This window comes from Bos taurus, chromosome 3, assembly GCF_002263795.3.
Source record: "Bos taurus isolate L1 Dominette 01449 registration number 42190680 breed Hereford chromosome 3, ARS-UCD2.0, whole genome shotgun sequence".
Taxonomy (NCBI): domain Eukaryota; kingdom Metazoa; phylum Chordata; class Mammalia; order Artiodactyla; family Bovidae; genus Bos; species Bos taurus.
This window is the reverse complement of record NC_037330.1, coordinates 54839933-54858834: the sequence shown is the minus strand read 5'-3', so window position 1 is coordinate 54858834 and position 18902 is coordinate 54839933. Positions and strand designations below refer to the sequence as shown.

Genomic DNA, 18902 nt, shown 5'->3' with positions numbered 1-18902 from the left:
CCTCTTGAGCTTCACTATTATTTTGTTAGAGTTTTCCCTTTTCTTTTACTAGTGTGGATCCAGATTTGGAGGTTAGGGGTTGATTCAGATTCCTTCCGTTCTTTTCTGTATCCTTTAAGGCGTTGTACTATCCTGTAATTAAAAGCTTGACTGCTGCTGTTCAGGAACCAGGTTCTTTTGCCCAAGGAACTGCAAGCCAAAACACGGAGAGCAGGAGATTTGCAGCACAGAGTTGATTTGTGAGGCAACCCAGTAAGGCTGCAGGGGCTGTGATGACACTAGGTCCTCTATGGGGCAGGCAGGTCTATTCTGACTCTGATCAGCTATATTGGTTTCACCTGGCCTCAGACAGTTTTGCTGTGTTACAAGAGGAAGGCGTTTTCAAACAAGCTCTTCCCTTATCTGCTCATTCTGTAAGATGAGCTCAAGAATTTCCCTTAGTCTGCAGTTTCTGTGTCAGGTTTTTACCCTATGAAGCAGGGTTTCACTATCCCATTTGTATTTCAGATGGAAGTGAGGGAAAGGAAGGACAGGCAGAATATAATCTCAAAGTTCTATGGCCAAACCTCCTCAAGAGGAAGGGCTTTGGCACGTATTCCCTATGCAGACTACTTTAGCTGAAAAAGCAGCTAGAAAAGTATAAAAATCCTTAGCCAGATTGCCGTATGCTTGTTTTGTAAAATAGAATGAGACCATATTTGGAGCTGCAAAGCGTGTTATATAACTCTAAAGGTGTATATTACAATATCAGGGTCAGATTTTTCTAGAATTCTGAGACTTCCTTTGGTAGATTCAAGACTTGAACCCAAACTGGGAAAACTACCGTGGCTCTACAATCCCTGAGCCACTGAGATGGATTTAGAGGGCAGACTGAGCACATAACCTAAAGCCAAATAAAGTTAATCTTTTCTCAGTTACCTGGATCCCAGAAGTTTCTCTCTTTTCTTCCCTCACTCTTGGTCTTGTTCTGGATCTCTTGATTTATTCTCTTCTGTTTTCATTAACTTTTTGTTTTTGTCAATGTGAGTATAAAGATATTTCAAAATGAAGACCGCAAGGCCACTGAGATATGTTTGGCTCTGAAACATAATATATATTACACATATTATAAACATGATATATATTATTACTTACAAATATATTTGGAGTTTTATTTTCAGTTTCCATGGTTTGTCACTGCTTCAGGAAAAATCCTTTTAAAATTATATCCCATAGGTATAATTGACAAAAGTATACTATTTTGGAAAAGTAAGAATAATTACTTAAGTAAGTAAGAATGGCATCACCAACTCAATGGACATGAATTTGAGTGAACGTCGGTAGTTGGTGATGGACAGGGAGGGCTGGCGTGCCGCGATTCATGGGGTCACAAAGAGTCAGACACAGCTGAGCCACTGAATTGAAGAATGATTAAAATGTGTTCCTAAATGGAAGACTTTGGCCACCTGATGCAAAGAGCTGACTCATTTGAAAAGACCCTGATGCTGGGAAAGATTGAGGGCAGGAGGAGAAGGGGATGACAGAGTATGAGATGGTTGGCTAGGCATCACTGACTCAATGGACATGAGTTTGGGTAATCTCTGGGAGTTGGTGATGGACAGGGAGGCCTGGTGTGCTGCAGTTCATGGGGTCACAAAGAGCTGGACACGAATGAGTGACTCAACTGAACTGAACTGAAATGGAAGATAGTCAATGAGACAATTTAACTGAAATGACATTTTTTTTCCGTTTCTATTAATTTTACTCCAGAAACACCACTCCTATGGCTGAAAGTGAAGAAGAACTAAAAAGCCTCTTGATGAAATTGAAAGAGGAGAGTGAAAAAGTTGGCGTAAAGCTCAACATTCAGGCAACTAAGATTATGGCATCTGGTCCCAGCACTTCATGGCAAATATTTGGGGAAACAGAGGAAACAGTGACAGACTTTATTTTTTGGGCTCCAAAATCACTGCAGATGGTGATTGTAGCCATGAAATTAAAAGACACTTACTCCCTGGAAGGAAAGTTATGACCAATCTAGACAGCATATTAAAAAGCAGAGACATTACTTTGCCAACAAAGGTCCATCTAGTCAAGGCTGTGGTTTTTCCAGTAGTCATGTGTGGATGTGAGAGTTGGACCATAAAGAAGGCTGAGAGCAGAGGAATTGATGCTTTTGAACTGTGGTGTTGGAGAAGACTCTAGAGAGTTCCTTGGACTGCAAAGAGATCCAACCAGTCCTTCCTAAAGGAGATCAGTCCTGATTGTTCATTGGAAGGACTGATGTTGAAGCTGAAACTCCAATAATTTGGCCACCTGATGCGAAGAACTGACTCATTTGAAAAGACCCTGATGCTGGGAAAGATTGAGGGCAGGAGGAGAAGGGGACGACAGAGGATGAGATGGTTGGATGGCATCACCGACTTAATGGACATAGGTTTGGATAGACTCCGGGAGTTGGTGATGGACAGGGAGGCCTGGCGTGCTGCGGTTCATGGAGTCACAAAGAGTCGGACACGACTAAGCGACTGAACTGAACTGAACTCCAGAATAAGTGGTCTTGCATCTTGGTTTAGAGATTGTGCTTTTTGTCATTTAGTGCACTGAACTTTGTGTCTAGTGAAACTTTTGAGAGGAAGAGTCTCATTTTCACATCCTCAGAGTTTCTTGAAAGACCATGGGCTATGGATTGACCAGTATTGTAAATAGTTCAAACCTGAGGCACTTTCAGTTCTGAAATATGAGTGCAGTTCATCAGGTGTGGAAAATGTGGGTACAAAGGAATAATAGCCTTTGGGGATAAAATTCCTTGGTTTGGGGAGCTCTAGAATTGGAGAGAGTAGCCACTGAGACAAAATATTTGTAAAAATGTTGCAAAGTAAAAGCACTTGGATATTGCTGAGCACAGAAATAAATAAGATAAAAGAATAGGCATTCAGGACTATAAAATTGTAAGGTGATAGACCTTGATTGTTTATTTGGCTATAATAAGTATGTCACTCTGCTTGCAAGCTGGAGTGGAGGTGTATCACCTGAGGAAGTTCAGCCTCAGTGTATCTGCAACACGAGGTAAAGGGATAACTGACAGTGTTCAAGCTAAACTCTCTTTAGATCTCATTTTTAAAGGAAAAAGTTATTTCTGGCTTAAGGTTCCTTTTACCATTTTTGAAGTGTCAGAGAGTTCACATGATCAAAGTCCACAGACTTTAATATAGTTGGGTAGGAGTTTCAGGGAGAAGGCAATGGCACCCTACTCCAGTGTTCTTGCCTGGAGAATCCCAGGGACAGGGGAGCCTGGTGGGCTGCCCGTCTGTGGGGTCGCACAGAGTTGGACACGACTGACGCGACTTAGCAGCAGCAGCAACAGCAGTAGGAGTTTCAGGGGACAGAGTCTATTAGCGCTATACAGAAACAGAAAGCAGGATCTAATACAAACCGAAAGCCCCAAGTGTCTGTGCATTCATCCACCGTTAGTCTCATTCGGTGTTGTCTGTTGTTCTGAATTTTTAGGATCCACATGTACTTCACCAGGAATTGTTGCCTTCTCACTCATCTCCACTACTTTTTAAGAATATTGGAGCCAATAGTCATGTCACAATTGTCTTACTATAGTGAACATCTTTTAACTATATATCTAATTGTCTTAAACTATGTATCTTAAACTAGTCTATCTAATTCTTGCATGAGAAGTGGTGTGGATATCTATCAATTAAAATGCTACTCTGTTTTGTCTTGGTTCTTATTTTGAATGAGGGGAATAGAAACTGCAGCCATTACCCGACAAGGGCAAACTCTAGTTTGAGAGTTTGTCTCAAACATTTTCTTTTTCAAAGTATTCCTAACTGTTCAATATACCCAGCTGAATTCCACTCCCTATTTTGTGCCCTTTAAATGTGCCTTAAATGATAAGCAAACAAAGGGAAGCCAATGCAGACAAATTTGGAGGAGAACATGTGAATCTCTTTTTAAAGCTATAGCTTTGTAGTTACTCCTTGTTATGCTGGCTATGATCACAGCAGGACTTCAACGTCCTTTCGAAGATGAGCCCTTTTTCAGTTCTTGGGTTTGGCCACTCACATTATACAGAAAGCTTAAAATCATGTGACATGAATTCCACTGGTTCTACCACAATCACACAGTTCAGAACTAGCTTGCCCAGTAGAATTGTGGAACACTCTCAGGAGACAATTGAGATGCCAATTTGACCATTTGAGGGGCTGGGACACCATTGTTCTGGGTCAATAACTTAAGCCAAAAGTCATTATAGGATGCTGTGTACCCAGTAGGCATAATACACAGGTTTGGAGGCAGTGGCACACTGTATCACTCACAGGGACTTCTTTGGTGAAATTTGTGCTCCTTGACCTTGAAAATCTAGGCCTGTGGTTCTAGAGAGGGAGTGTTTCATTGAGGGGGCACACTAAAGGCACCTTAAACCTAAAGCTATAGATGCTGCCTGTTTTCTCTGGGCATCTTTTGCCAATAAAGCAGCAGGCACAGGAGTAGTTTATCATGACAATTGACTTTGATCATCATGAAGAGGTACTATTGCTACCATGTGATGGGAGCAGGGAGGAATATTTTGGTGAAAATACTAGCCTACAATCCTAAGGGCATATATGTGTTTTTGAAGAACTTGTTTTCTTGGGAGCAGAATAAAGGCACTGTTGTTGTTGTTGTTACTCAGTCACTAAGTCGTGTCCAGTACTCTTGCCTGGAGAATCCCATGGACAGGGGAGTGTGGCAGGCTACAGTCCATAGGGTCTCAAAGAGTTGGATTTTCTATTTGCATTTCTAATGAGTTCTGACAATCCATCTGTAACATTAAAGAATTTACTTAATAAATACATTCTGTGAGGATTGTGTAATACCTAGTCAACAGGCAAGAGGGCAAGAGACCCTTGTAAGCGTGCCGTGCACAAGTCTGAGGAGAAGGAATAAGGAAGGTAGAGATGTCCAGAGTAGCTCCCTTCTTCCTGTACCAAATGTTGTGTGAAAGAATGATTGTGATGCTGCCTTCCTACAGAATTGCTCAACAAATACTTGTATAGATCTTTAATTCCATTAGCAATTAGCATATATTCATTAGTTATGAAGTCTGGAAGAGGCCTTTCACCTGGAGCTTTGTCTTGAGATGAGTATAACTTTATTCCAATAGACGACCACTGAGAACTGAACATCAGAGCAATGCAGGTTCCTTTCACTCTGCTGTAATTGTCCAGTCCCTTACTCTTGACCCCTTTGTTTCTCTGAACCATGATCACTTCATGGTGGAAACATGTGTGCCTGTTTCTTGTTTGCATTACTTGTCATGTGTTTCAGGGAGATTTGATGGGAAAGCAGAACTCCTCATTGCCCCCTTTACCAGACCATCCAGACTTCCGGTATTCAGGGCATTCTTCTGGTGACACCAGAGGGTCTCTGGGGACTAGACGAGCTGCAGGACTTATTCCAGAGAGTTTGGTTAGAGAAGTGGCAACTGAGTGTTAACTCACATCCCTTAAGAAAGCAGAGTCATCTGGTAGATGCCACGGTCTGTCAGCTTGTGGGTGTCATATTAGTGAGAAATATATCCTCCTATCAAAAGTATTGTGATTACATTGTAACTCATGCTACATTCCTCAGTTTATTTCTTATCTTTCTAAATCCTGTTTGCCCCTAACATCCTGAGCTCACTATCTCTTAAAAAGTGTTCTATCTATAGTATCTCTAAAATTCCTAACCTCTATAAGCTATAGTAAAATATGCTAACATTACAACATTCCTTAAATCTTTAACTTCTAACTGTTTTAATTATTTCTAAGCCCTAAATTTAGTAATGAGGAAACAGTGGAAACAGTGTCAGACTTTGTTTTTCGGGGCTCCAAAATCACTGCAGATGGTGACTGCAGCCATGAAATTAAAAGACGCTTACTCCCTGGAAGGAAAGTTATGACCAACCTAGATAGCATATTCAAAAGCAGAGACATTACTTTGCCAACAAAGGTCCATCTAGTCAAGGCTATGGTTTTTCCAGTGGTCGTGTATGGATATGAGAGTTGGACTGTGAAGAAAGCTGAGCGCCAAAGAATTGATGCCTTTGAACTGTGGTGTTGGAGAAGACTCCTGAGAGTCCCTTGGACTGCAGGGAGATCCAACCAGTCCATTCTGAAGGTGATCCAGCCCTGGGAATCTTTGGAAAGACTGGTGCTAAAGCTGAAACTCCAGTACTTTGGCCACCTCATGCGAAGAGTTGACTCATTGGAAAAGACTCTGATGCTGGGAGGGATTGGGGGCAGGAGGAGAAGGGACAGAGGATGAGATGGCTGGATGGCATCACTGACTCAATGGACGTGAGTCTGAGTGAACCCCGGGAGTTGGTGATGGATGGACAGGGAGGCCTGGCATGCTACGATTCATGGGGTCGCAAAGAGTTGGACACGACTGAGGGACTGAACTGAACAAGTCCTAAGGGCATATATGTGTCTTTGCAGACCTTGTTTTCTTGGGAGCAGAATAAAAGCACTGTTGTTGTTGTTACTAGTCAATCCTAAAGGAAATCAGCCCTGAATATTCATTGGAAGGACTGATGCTGCAGCTGAAGCTCTAATACTTTGGCAACGTGATGTAGAGAGCTGACCCACTGAAAAGGACCCTGATGCTGGGAAACACTGAAGGCAGGAGGAGAAGCGAGCAACAGAAGATGAGATGTTTAGATAGCATTGCTGACTCAGTGGACATAAATTTGTGCAAACTCAAGGATATGGTGGACAGAGAAGCCTGGCATGCTGTAGTCCATGTGATTACAAAGAGTCAGACATGACTTAGTGACTGAACAACAGCAACGACCCTCCAGGTTTGACCCTGTAACTTCTTCACCATTCTTCAGACCCCACAATGGTTATAGATGCCAGAATTTTGTGCAGCTGTAAAAGCACCCATCCTCCACTGTTTGCAACTGCTCTAGCTGCACATTGCTTTCCTGATGACTCATGCTCACCTACCCTTTCTTTATTAAGTTATCGTTTATTGTCATTTCAGCGTGTAGCTTTTGCCTCCTTCTCCAGGAAGCTTTCTTAAGTGTTATTCTGAGTTCTGAATGGCTGCAAAGAACCTAACAGCTACCCTACCAGCACTACCACTTGATAGATATGTGACATTGGTAACTGAGTTCCTTTTCCTTATGTCATACTTATCAATTTTGTAATGAAGATGATAGCAGTATCTAATCTATATTATTCTGAGGACTAAATCGATGGTCTAACCAAAACACCTAAAGTACACTTGAAGTAGTGAGTGCTCAACATACGTCAGTCATCATCACTACCACTACATTCGTCCCTGTCACTATCTCTATCAGTGTGTGCCTGTAGGATAACCATTGTGCCACCATATCCAATGGCTATTTATGTGTCCTCAGGTAAGATCGGGAGAAGGCAATGGCACCCCACTCCGGTACTCTTGCCTGGCAAATCCCATGGATAGAGGAGCCTGGTAGGCTGCAGTCCATGGGGTCACTAGGAGTCGGACACTACTGAGCGACTTCACTTTCACTTTTCACTTTCGTGCATTGGAGAAGGAAATGGCAACCCACTCCAGTGTTCTTGCCTGGAAAATCCCAGGGATGGGGGAGCCTGGTGGGCTGCTGTCTATGGGGTAACAGAGTCGGACACGACTGAAGTGACTTAGCAGTAGCAGGTAAGATCATAAGCTTCTTGAGAACAACAACTTTTCTTTAATTTTCCCTACACTTTGCAAAAAGTCCATTTTGGGGGTACTCATTTAAATTTTTTATTATTTTATTTTTTACACAATTTTTAAAAGTTATACTCTATTTATAGTTAATACAAAATATTGGCTATATTTCCTGTATTTTACAATATATCTTTGTAACCTATCTTACACCCAGTCACTTGTACCTCCCACCCTCACTCCGATATTTCCCCCACTCCACGTTAGTAACCACTAATTTGTTCTCTATATCTGTGAGTCTTCTCCTTTTCAGTTATAACTAGTCTGTTGTATTTTTTGGATTTCACATTTTAAGTGATATCACACAGCATTTGTCTTTCTCTGTCTGACATTGCTTTGAGAATAATGCCCTCCAAGTCCATCCAGGTTGCCACAAATGGCAAAATTTCATTCTTTTTGATAACTGAGTAGCATCCCAGTATATGCACATTCCACATCTCCTTTATCCATTCATCTGTTGATGGACACTTATGTTGCTCCCATGTCTTTGTAAGTAATGTTGCTATGAACATTGGGATGCTGGTATCTTTTTGATTTAGTGTTTTTTCAAAACCTATTACAGTGTTTGCTAATTGAAAGGAATGTTCTATTTCATCTAGATTCTTGATAATAGATCCTGTCTTTGGGAAGAAGTATTTCTAGTTTATTTAAAGACAGTGAAAGTGTTAGTCACGTTATAATGTCTGACTCCATGTGAGCCCATGGACTGTATGTATCCCATGAGGCTCTTGTATCCATGGAATTGTCCAGGCAAGAATACTGGAGTGGGTTGCTATTTCCTCCACCAGGGGATCTTCCCAACCCTGGGATTGAACCCGGATCTCCAAGCAGCTGCCAAATTGTGGATATAAAAGCTATAAGTGTGGCAGTACCACCATGCTCTGCTTTCTCTACAAAAATGGTGCTATGGTCTTAGAATTTCAAAAGAACGAGCAAAGACCCTTTGACTCCAATCTTCTGTTCTTTCCCAATCCCCTTACTCCTCACCTTAAGTCCTTTCCTGGGAATGAGTTTATAGCTCTCTTTAAACCTGTTCCTTGCTTCTAAGTAGCGATGGTGTCCTCCAGGGAAAGAGAAAGTTCCTTCTGAAATACTCTTCATCAAGGGGTCTGAAAGCTTCTTAAGCTCAGCCTGACAACACTTGACAGATGCTTCTTCATCTTGCAGCAAGCAATCTTCTTTCTTTTTCTTGATCATGACCTGTCAAGGAAATGAAGAGAAATTCAGTAGAAAGAAGCTGTTAGAAGAGAAGGTCCAACTGTGATCCTTTTGAAGGAAGCAGTCGCACAACATCAGGGCACATGACAAACAGAATAATAGATACAGAGTCATGAGACTAGTTTTAGTTCTAGATCTGACCAACTTTTTGTGTGACTTATAGGAAGTCTCTAAACTCTGTTGGCTTAATCTCAGTACCTGTGAACTGATGGATTGGCAGCTGTGAATTCCATTGTTCTTTAACAGTAATAGGATTAATTGTGATCCACCCATCAACCAAGAAAAATGGAAAGCTCAATTATGACTTGAAGTAGGGCTTCCTATGCAACCTAGGTGCTATAGATAAAGATATATATATATATATATATATATATACACACACACACATAGCTAATCAATTGCCTAACTTAATGAGTTAAGTATACACAACAGAATTTTGAACTCTCTCTGGATTGTTGCTTCATTGAGGGGTTGAGTGTATGAAAATATAGGAACTTTATTTTTCACTTTTGTACTTGTAAACTATAATTGATCTGATTTTCCTCTAAGAGATTTTTTAACTGTGAGGATGGACAAATGTAGACTAAAAGACAAAGTTTCTGTGAATATGCCATTGTAGGCAGAATTATGACCACCAAGAATTCTCTCCCCAGTATGCACATTCCTGGACCTGTGAGTAAGTTGAACATTAAACATATGTTTTAGTTCAGTTGAGTTGCTCAGTCATGTCTGACTCTTTCAGACCCCATGAGCTGCAGCATGCCAGGCCTCCCTTTCAAACACCACCCACCCAAACTCATGTCCATTGAGTTGGTGATACCATCCAACCCTCTCATCCTCTGTCATCCCCTTCTCCTGCCCTGAATCTTTCCCAGCATCAGGGTCTTTTCAAATGAGTCAGCTCTTCTCATCGGGTGGCTAAAGTATTGGAGTTTCAGCTTCAACATCAGACCCTCTAATGAACACCCAGGACTGATCTCCTTTAGGATGGACTGGTTGGATCTCCTTGCAGTCCAAGGGACTCTCAAGAGTCTTCTCCAACACCACAGTTCAAAAGCATCAATTCTTCGGTGCTCAGCTTTCTTTATAGTCCAACTCTCACATCCATACATGACCACTGGAAAAACCATAGCCTTGACTAGACAGACCCCTGTTGGCAAAGTAATGTCTCTGCTTTTTAATATGCTGTCTATGGTCATAACTTTCCTTCCAATGAGTAAGCGTCTTTTAATTTCATAGTTGCAATCACCATCTGCAGTGATTTTGGAGCCCCCCAAAATAAAGTCTGTCTCTCTTTCCACTGTTCCCCCATCTATTTGCCATGAAGTGATGGGACTGGACGCCATGATCTTAGTTTTCTGAATGTTGAGCTTTAAGCCAACTTTTTCGCTCTCCTCTTTCACTTTCATCAAGAGGCTCTTTAGTTCCTCTTCACTTTCTGCCTTAAGGGTGGTGTCATCTGCATATCTGAGATTATTGATATTTCTCCCAGCAATCTTGATTCCAGCTTGTGCTTCCTCCAGCCCAGCATTTCTCATGATGTACTCTGCATAGACGTTAAATAAGCAGGGTGACAATATACAGCCTTGATGTACTCTTTTCCTATTTGGAACCAGTCATTTTTCCATGTCCAGTTCTAACTGTTGCTTCCTGACCTAAAGGTTTCTCAAGAGGCAGGTCAAGTGATCTGGTATACCCATATCTTTCAGAATTTCTCACAGTTTATTGTGATCCACACAGTCAAAGGCTTTGGCATAGTCAATAAAGCAGAAATAGATGTTTTTCTGGAACTCTCTTGCTTTTTCCATGATCCAGCAGATGTTGGCAATTTGATCTCTGGTTCCTCTGCCTTTTCTAAATCCAGCTTGAATAGCTGAAAGTTCATGGTTCAAGTATTGTTGAAGCCTGGCTTGGAGAATTTTGAGCATTACTTTACTAGCGTGTGAGATGAGTGCAATTGTGTGGTAGTTTAAGCATTCTTTGACATTTCTTTTCTTTGGGATTGAAATGAAAACTGACCTTTTCCAGTCCCGTGGCCACTGCTGAGTTTTCCAAATTTGCTGACATATTGAATGCAGCACTTTCACAGCATCATCTTTTAGGATTTGAAATAGCTCAACTGGAATTCCATAACCTCCACTAGCTTTGTTCATAGTGATGCTTCCTAAGGCCCACTTGACTTCACATTCCAGGATGTCTGGCTCTAGGTGAGTGATCACACCATCATGATTATCTGGGTCATAAGGATGTTTTTTATACAGTTCTTCTGTGTATTCTTGCCACCTCTTCTTAGTATCTTCTGCTTCTGTTAGGTCCATACCTTTTCTGTCCTTTATTGAGCCCATCTTTGCATGAAATGTTCCCTTCGTATCTCTAATTGTTTTTTGAAGAGATCTCTAGTCTTTCCCATTCTGTTGTTTTCCTCTATTTCTTTGCATTGATTGCTGAGAAAGGGCTTCTTATCTCTCCTTTCTATTCTTTGCAACTCTGCATTCAAATGGGTTTATCTTTCCTTTTCTCCTTTGCTTCTCACTTTTCTTCCTCTCACAGCTAATTGTAGGGCCTCCTCAGACAGCCATTTTGCTTTTTTGCACTTTCTTTTCCTGGGGATGGTTTTGATCCCTATCTCCTGTACAATGTTGTAAACCTCTGTCCATAGTTCATCAGGCACTCTGTCTATCAGATCTAGTCCCTTAAATCTCTTTGTCACTTCTACTGTATAATCATAAGGGATATGACTTAGGTCATACCTGAATGATGTTAGAAAAGGCAGAGGAACGAGAGATCAAATTGCCAACATCTGCTCGATCATCGAAAAAGGAAGAGAGTTCCAGAAAAACATCTATTTCTGCTTTATTGACTATGCCAAAGCCTTTGACTGTGTGGATCACAATAAACTGTGGAAAATTCTGAAAGAGATGGGAATACCAGACCACTTGACCTGCCTCTTGAGAAGCCTGTATGCAGTTCAGGAAGCAACAGTTAGAACTGGCCATGGAAAAACGACTGGTTACAAATAGGAAAAGAAATATGTCGAGGTTGTATATTGTCACTCTGCTTATTTAACTTATATGCAGAGTACATCATGAGAAACACTGGGCTAGAGGAAGCACAAGCTGGAATCAAGATTGCTGGGAGAAATATTATAACCTCAGGTATGCAGATGACACCACCCTTATGGCAAAAAATGAAGAGGAACTAAAGAGCCTCTTGATGAAAGTGAAAGAGGAGAGTGAAAAAGTTGGCATAAAGCTCAACATTCAGAAAACTAAGATCATGGTGTCTGGTCCCATCACTTCGTGACAAATAGATGGGGAAACAGTGGAGTGACTGACATTTTTCTGGACTCTACAATCACTGCAGATTGTGATTGCAGCCATGAAATTAAAAGATGCTTGCTCCTTGGAAGGAAAGTTATGACCAATCTAGACAGCATATTAAAAAGCAGAGATATTACTTTACCGACAAAGGTCCGTCTAGTCAAGGCTATGGTTTCTCCAGTGGTCATGTATGGATGTGAGAGTTGGACTATGAAGAAAGCTGAGCACCGAATAATTGATGTGTTTGAACTGTGGTGTTGGAGAAGACTCTTGAGAGTCCCTTGAACTGCAAGGAGATCTAACCAGTCCATCCTAAAGGAGATCAGTCCTGGGTGTTCTTTGCAGGGACTGATGTCGAAGCTGCAACTCCAATACTTTGGCCACCTGATGAGAAGAGTTGACTCATTTGAAAAGATGCTGGGAAAGATTGAGGGCAGGGAGGAGAAGTGGATGAGAGAGGATGAGATGATTGGATGGCATCATCGACTCGATGGCCATGAAATTGTGTGGGCCCCAGGAGTTGGTGATGGACAGGGAGGCCTGGTGTGCTGTAGTTCATGGGGTTGCAAAGAGTCGGACACGACTAAGCAACTGAACTGAAGTGAACTGAACTGAACTGAATTGTTTAGTGGTTTTCCCCACTTTCTTCAATTTAAGTGTGAATTTGGCAATAAGGAGTTCATGATCTGTGCCACAGTCAGCTATCAGTCTTGTTTTTGCTGACTGTATAGAGCTTCTTCATCTTTGGCTACAAAGAATATAAGCAATCTGATTTCAGTGTTGGCCATCTGGGGATGTCCATGTGTAGATTCATCTCTGGTGTTGTTGGAAGAGGGTGTTTGCTATGACCAGTGCGTTCTCTTGGCAAAACTCTATTAGTGTTTAGATTATGTTATATAGCATGCTGCTGCTGCTGCTAAGTCGCTTCAGTTGTGTCTGACTCTGTGTGACCCCATAGAAGGCAGCCCACCAGGCTCCCCCGTCTCTGGGATTCTCCAGGCAAGAATACTGGAGTGGTTGCCATGTCCTTCTCCAATGCATAACGTGAAAAGTCAAAGGGAAGTCGCTCAGTCGTGTCCGACTCTTAGCGACCTCATGGACTGCAGCCTACCAGGCTCCTCCGTCCATGGGGTTTTCCAGGCAAGAGTACTGGAGTGGGGTGCTGTAGCATAGGATACTTTAAAAAGTAGAGATGACCCAAGTGGACATTACCTAATCACATAAGTCTCTCACATGTAGTCTTCTCCTGTTGGTAGTAGAAGAGGTAATCAGAGAGATTAGAAACAAAGAAGAATACAGGGCACCATTGCTGGCCCAAAGATGGAGCAGGGTGGTTATCCAGAGCCCATATGAGTGCTGAAGAAAGATATATTCACATATTTACACGTGGGGAGGACAGTGTGGCTTATACATGATTTAAATTAAACTTTATGCTAAATACAATAACCTGTTTGTGGCCTATCAAGCATACATTTACATCTGCTTCAATCATTAAAGGGATACATTTAAAAATCAAATTGGAATAACTTGTGCAGGAATTCAAAACTGAGCTTGGTGGCCATTGTAGATGTGATTTCAGGCATGTTTCTGCATCACTGAGAACTTGAATCTTCTGAACTTTATCACACTCAAGGATGCCACTATCCATTCCCAAAACAGTGTTTGCTATAGTAGCAATGGGGAGTTGTAAACTTATGGTCTCAAAGATCCCATTGTAAATACGCAATGGTTTCAGACTCCAAACAATCCTGTAACAAGCACTTTTACTTCTTTCCAACTCCAGTCTTAATTCTTAACAAATACTACAGGTAATTTTGTGGGTTTTGCCTATATTGAGGGTTTTGCCACCTGCCCCCCCCCCCCCCCGCCCCATTTTGGAGTCCAGTGGAGCACAATTCAAATGCTTCTTGTATGTGTATCTCCAGGGTGCTAGTCCTCATTTGGCTCAAATCAAATTCTTCTTATCCTATGACAAACTGCTGTTTATTCTTGGGAGTATTACTAAGCCCTTTGAGCCTTTTCCCCCCTTCATCTTGTTGTACACAGAGCACATCACCTGTACACCCTGAGCTGGGATCTAACCTGAAGATTTTTGAGCTAATAAATGTGTGTTGTTTTAAACAGCTAAGTACAGGGTAATTTGTTTACAGTAGAAAATAAAGAGGCCAGTTTTTAGAAAAAGGGATGGAATGTAGCCTGTAGAATCCTGTCTTTCAGAGGAATCCAAACTCCTTTTACAAATGAGAAGCATGTGAACCACAGGTGAAAAGAAGGAGCCTTAGCACATTTCTAGAAGAAAGGTATCAGGAAGGCTATATTCTAGGCTACATTACCAGAAATTTCTTCTGGAAATCCTTCTTTTCATCCTTGAAAGAGCACTCCATGAAGACTGCAATGGCTTCCTTCTCACAGGCTGTGTGCACCTCCAGCAGCTCCTGGAGCGTGTCTGTGGGGAGGCTCAGTTGCTTGGTCATCTGCTCACTGTAGTGGCCAGCTGCCTTCTGTACGGCTGCTGAGTTCTCTAGCTGGGCCAGAGTTGTCACCGCGTTCTCCAGACAAGGAACTGATCCACTGTTGATGGCATTTATGTAGGCTTCCACCAGAGTCCTCAACCCTGAATGACACATTATATTTTTAAAATAAACAGAACATTCTCCCTCATTTTATGAACTTTAGATCAATACTGTTAAAATTACTAAAGTTTTATTGAATTTGAGGTTCTCTTTCTTCTCCTCATCTTCATCCTTATCCTCATCATTGTATCCTCCACCTTCTATAACTTTCTTATAGTAACATCACTGTGTCTCCCATTCACTCTATTTTATAGTTCTCATTTCATCACAATACAGTATTAACTGAATCATCTCAAACAGTATGTTCAAAGTTCTCCTGTGACACTTTTCCCATTGTAATAAAATACAAAGAACTTATATATATGTGAGTAAACTGCATATTTTGTGAGCACTATTTCCAAATGAAAATGTAGTGCCACATGCAAAAATGTCATCAAGAATTTCCAGACCATGATACAAACTTTAAAGCAAGCAGCCCCTTCTCAGCACAGGGCACTATGTGACTGCCCCATTGACATGGGCATGAAGCCAGCACTTCATAAGATTATATTTGACTTGTTTCTCAGACTCTCAAGAGTTTACATGGATTCATGACCTACTACTTATTATTGATTCATGTAAATTCACAGAATACTTTGTATATCCTCACTAGAAACACTTATCCACTCAATGATTCATCACCATGAATATGTCTATCCTTAACATATCTATAATGTAATATTGGGTTGGCCAAAATGTTTGTTTGCATTTTTCCATAATATTTTACTGAAAAACTCCTTTCTGGGGCACCAGGTTATAATCCTGTTCAACTTTCCTCTTTTGCTTCTAAGTAGACATTGTGTCCTCCAGAAACAAAGAAAATTCCTTCTGAAATACTGTTCATCAAAAGCTCTGAAAGGTGCTTAAGCTCAGACTAACAGTAATTGACAGATGCCTCTTCATTTTGGAACAAGAAAACTTCCTTCTTTTTCTCCATGAAATCCTATCAGGGAAAGGGGAGAAATCCAATGGAAAGAAGCTGTTAGAAGGGAAGGTCCAGCTGTGATTCTTTTGGAGGAAGTCTGATAATATAGGATTGAGACACAGAATAACAGACACGGAGTCAGGAGTCTAGTTTTAGTCCAAGTTCTGACCACCTCTATGTGTGACTTGTGGGAAGTCCCTTAAATCCAGTGGACTCAACCTCAACATCTGTTCAGTGAAGGGGTTGGCAGGCATTAACCCTATGTGGTTCCTTTAGCAGCAGTAGAACAAATTGTGATCCATCCACCAACAATGAAAAATGAAAAGTTTAATTATGATGGGAAACAGGGATTCCTCTGCACACTGGGTGCTATGGATTAAAACACATACATAGTGAATCAACTGCCCATTAATGAGTTAAGTACACACTGATCGGAGTTTTGAACTCTTCATGAATTCTCGATTCCCTGAGAGCTGGAGTGTGTGAAAATATAGAAACAGAAGTTTTTGTTTGTACTTATAAATTAAAATCAGGCTAGCTTTCTCAATATGAACTAAGAGATTTTTGTAACTTGTAAGATGGTCAAGCGAGACTGAAAGTCAAACTTTCATTGAAGCTGCCAATGGTAAGTAGAACTGCGATCTCCAAGCATACTCTCCCCTGATGTCCACACTCTGCACAGTCTGTATTCTTGCGAATATGGCAAATATAGATGCTGTGTTTAGACTATGTTATATGGCACAGGCTAAGTTAAGAAATGGAGATGACCCAAGTGAGCATTACCTAATCACACAAGCCCTTCACATGTAGTCTTCTCCGTTGGTGGCAGAAGAGGTAATCAGAGAGATTAGAAACTGAAGAAAGAAACAGTGCACCATGGCTGTTGAAGAGGTAGGGATGTTCCCCAGAGTCTCCATGTGAGTACCAAGCCCACTTGACCTTGTTTTCGGCTATGGTACACTGAGCAGATACCCATGGACCCTGAGTGGGAATGTGACCTGAGGAACGATAAACTATTAGATGTGTGTTTCAACTTGCTAAGCTCAGGGTAATTTGTTTTACCCTGAGCTTAGCCAAACTTTTAGAAAATGGATGGACTGTATAGCTTGTAGAGCCATATCACCCACTAGAATCTAGTCTTATTTTATGATAAGAAGCACAGGAATCATGGGGTCAAAAGTGGGGTGGCTAGGCATCATTCTGGAAGAAAGGAATCAGGAAGGATATATTCTAGGTCACATTACCGCGAGCTTTTTCTGAAACATCCGCTTGTCATCCTTGAAGGAGTCCCTCAAGAAGATGGCAATGCCTTCCCTCTCACAGGCTTCATGAACCTCCAGCAGCTCCTGGAGCATATCTGTGTGGAGGCTCAGTCGCTGGGTCATCGGCTCACTGTAGTGATCAGATGCCTTCTGCACGGCTGCTGAGTTCTCACGCTAAGCCAGAGTTATTACTGCATTCTCCAAACAGGGAACTCCTCCACTGTTGACAGCATCTATGTAGGCCTCCACCAGAGTCCCCAACACTGAAAGATACATGATATTTATGAAATGGGAGAGAATTCTCACCTGATTTTTTAAAACAGCTTTACAGATCAGCATTCTAGAAATCATAAAATTTTTTGAAGTTAAAGATTTATTTTCTTCTATTTATCCTTCTCCTCATTTCCTTCATTCTTGTATCCTCATCCTTTTTATTGTACGAATCCACTTTTTTAAAATATAATCACTGTGTCTCCTATGCACTCTATCTTTTATGTTTTTCCAACTCATCACATTACAATATTGAACAAATCATCTCAAACAATATGCTCAAGGGTCTCCCAGAACACTTTTCCCATTGTAATAAAATAAGAAGAACTTATGGCACTTGTAAGTAATTTACATAATTTGTAAATTAAAACATCTTGATGAAAATGTCATCAGAATTTCAGGACAGTGACACAAAACATGAAAATAAGAAGGACTCATCTCAGAACAGGACACTGTGTGACTGCCCAGGCGGCATGTTCATGAGGCCAACCCTGTATATAAGACGTATTTGTATTTGTTTCTCAGTCTCTCGGTAAAACTACATGGATTCATGGACTACTATTTATTTTCTTCTTAGTGTAAATTCACAAAATACTTTGCATATCCTCACTCAAAACACCTATCACATCAGACATCTCATCACCATGAAGATTTCTATCTTTAACTTATATCATTATTGTAATAGTTTCAAGAGATTTGATAGACTGCAAAAAAACCATGTACATAGGCTTCTTTTAGTGAAGAAACATGCATTTCCATGTGTGGCATGAGCATCCATTTTCCAAGTTACATGGAGAAGAAAATACAATTACTGAGAATCCCAGAGTGCAATCACAAGTTCATCACACACAATGAATCACAGAGATACATGCTCTAGTGCAAGAGACTCATCCCCCGACTTGACAGTGATTCCTTCTCTTAGGGTCTTGGGTTTTGCATGGGTAAAGATATATGAACAGAAATCCTCTGATTTCTTCTGGAAATTCTCATCCAGTTGGTTATCTAGCACTTCCTCAATATGGAGTAATAGCTTTTTGTCACTTGAAGGCCAGTCAAAGGCAAAGCATTTTCTTTTTGGAAAAAACTTCCTGATATTCTTTCTGGGCATGTTGGAGTTCTGAATTCTGGGATCCTCGCCAATACTAGTGAGAAACAAGCAATCGTGTAATGGACAAATTTCAGATGAGGAGGCTCAAGTGTTTCATTTCTGGGATCTTTGCATTTTGGTATCTCTTGTGTCTGTAAATCTTTACTAATCAAATCATGCAAGTCAATCTTATGCTAATCTACTCAGGAAATGGAAAATTGCTTCCGTATTTTTTTCTTTCTTTTTTTCTTGCGCAGAGCTGAGAGTGCAGGGCTTCCCAAGTGGTTCAGTGGTAAAGAATCTGCCTCCTAATGCAGGAGAACAGGGTGTGATCCCTGGGTCTGGAAGATCCCCAGGAGAGGGAAATGGCAACCCACTCCAGTTCTTGCCTGGGAAATCCCATGAAGAGAAGAACCTGGTGGGCTGTAATCCATAGGGTCACAAAAGACTAGGACATGACTGAGTGACTAACAACAACAAGAGTGATGAAAGTACTTC

At 41.2% G+C, this 18902-nt stretch overlaps 1 protein-coding gene across 1 annotated transcript in view; it reads right to left on the bottom strand.

Moving 5' to 3' along the window:
- Positions 1–18902, bottom strand: part of LOC100336443 (guanylate-binding protein 4) — a 36075-nt gene that overhangs the window by 853 nt on the left and 16320 nt on the right. The window contains exons 5-8 of the mRNA XM_024989856.1: positions 14582–14862; positions 8698–8910; positions 955–1079; positions 50–189 (exon numbers count right to left, since the gene is read on the bottom strand). Of these exons, the coding sequence (XP_024845624.1) occupies positions 50–189; positions 955–1079; positions 8698–8910; positions 14582–14862 (759 nt within the window). The remainder of the gene's footprint in view (positions 1–49; positions 190–954; positions 1080–8697; positions 8911–14581; positions 14863–18902) is intronic.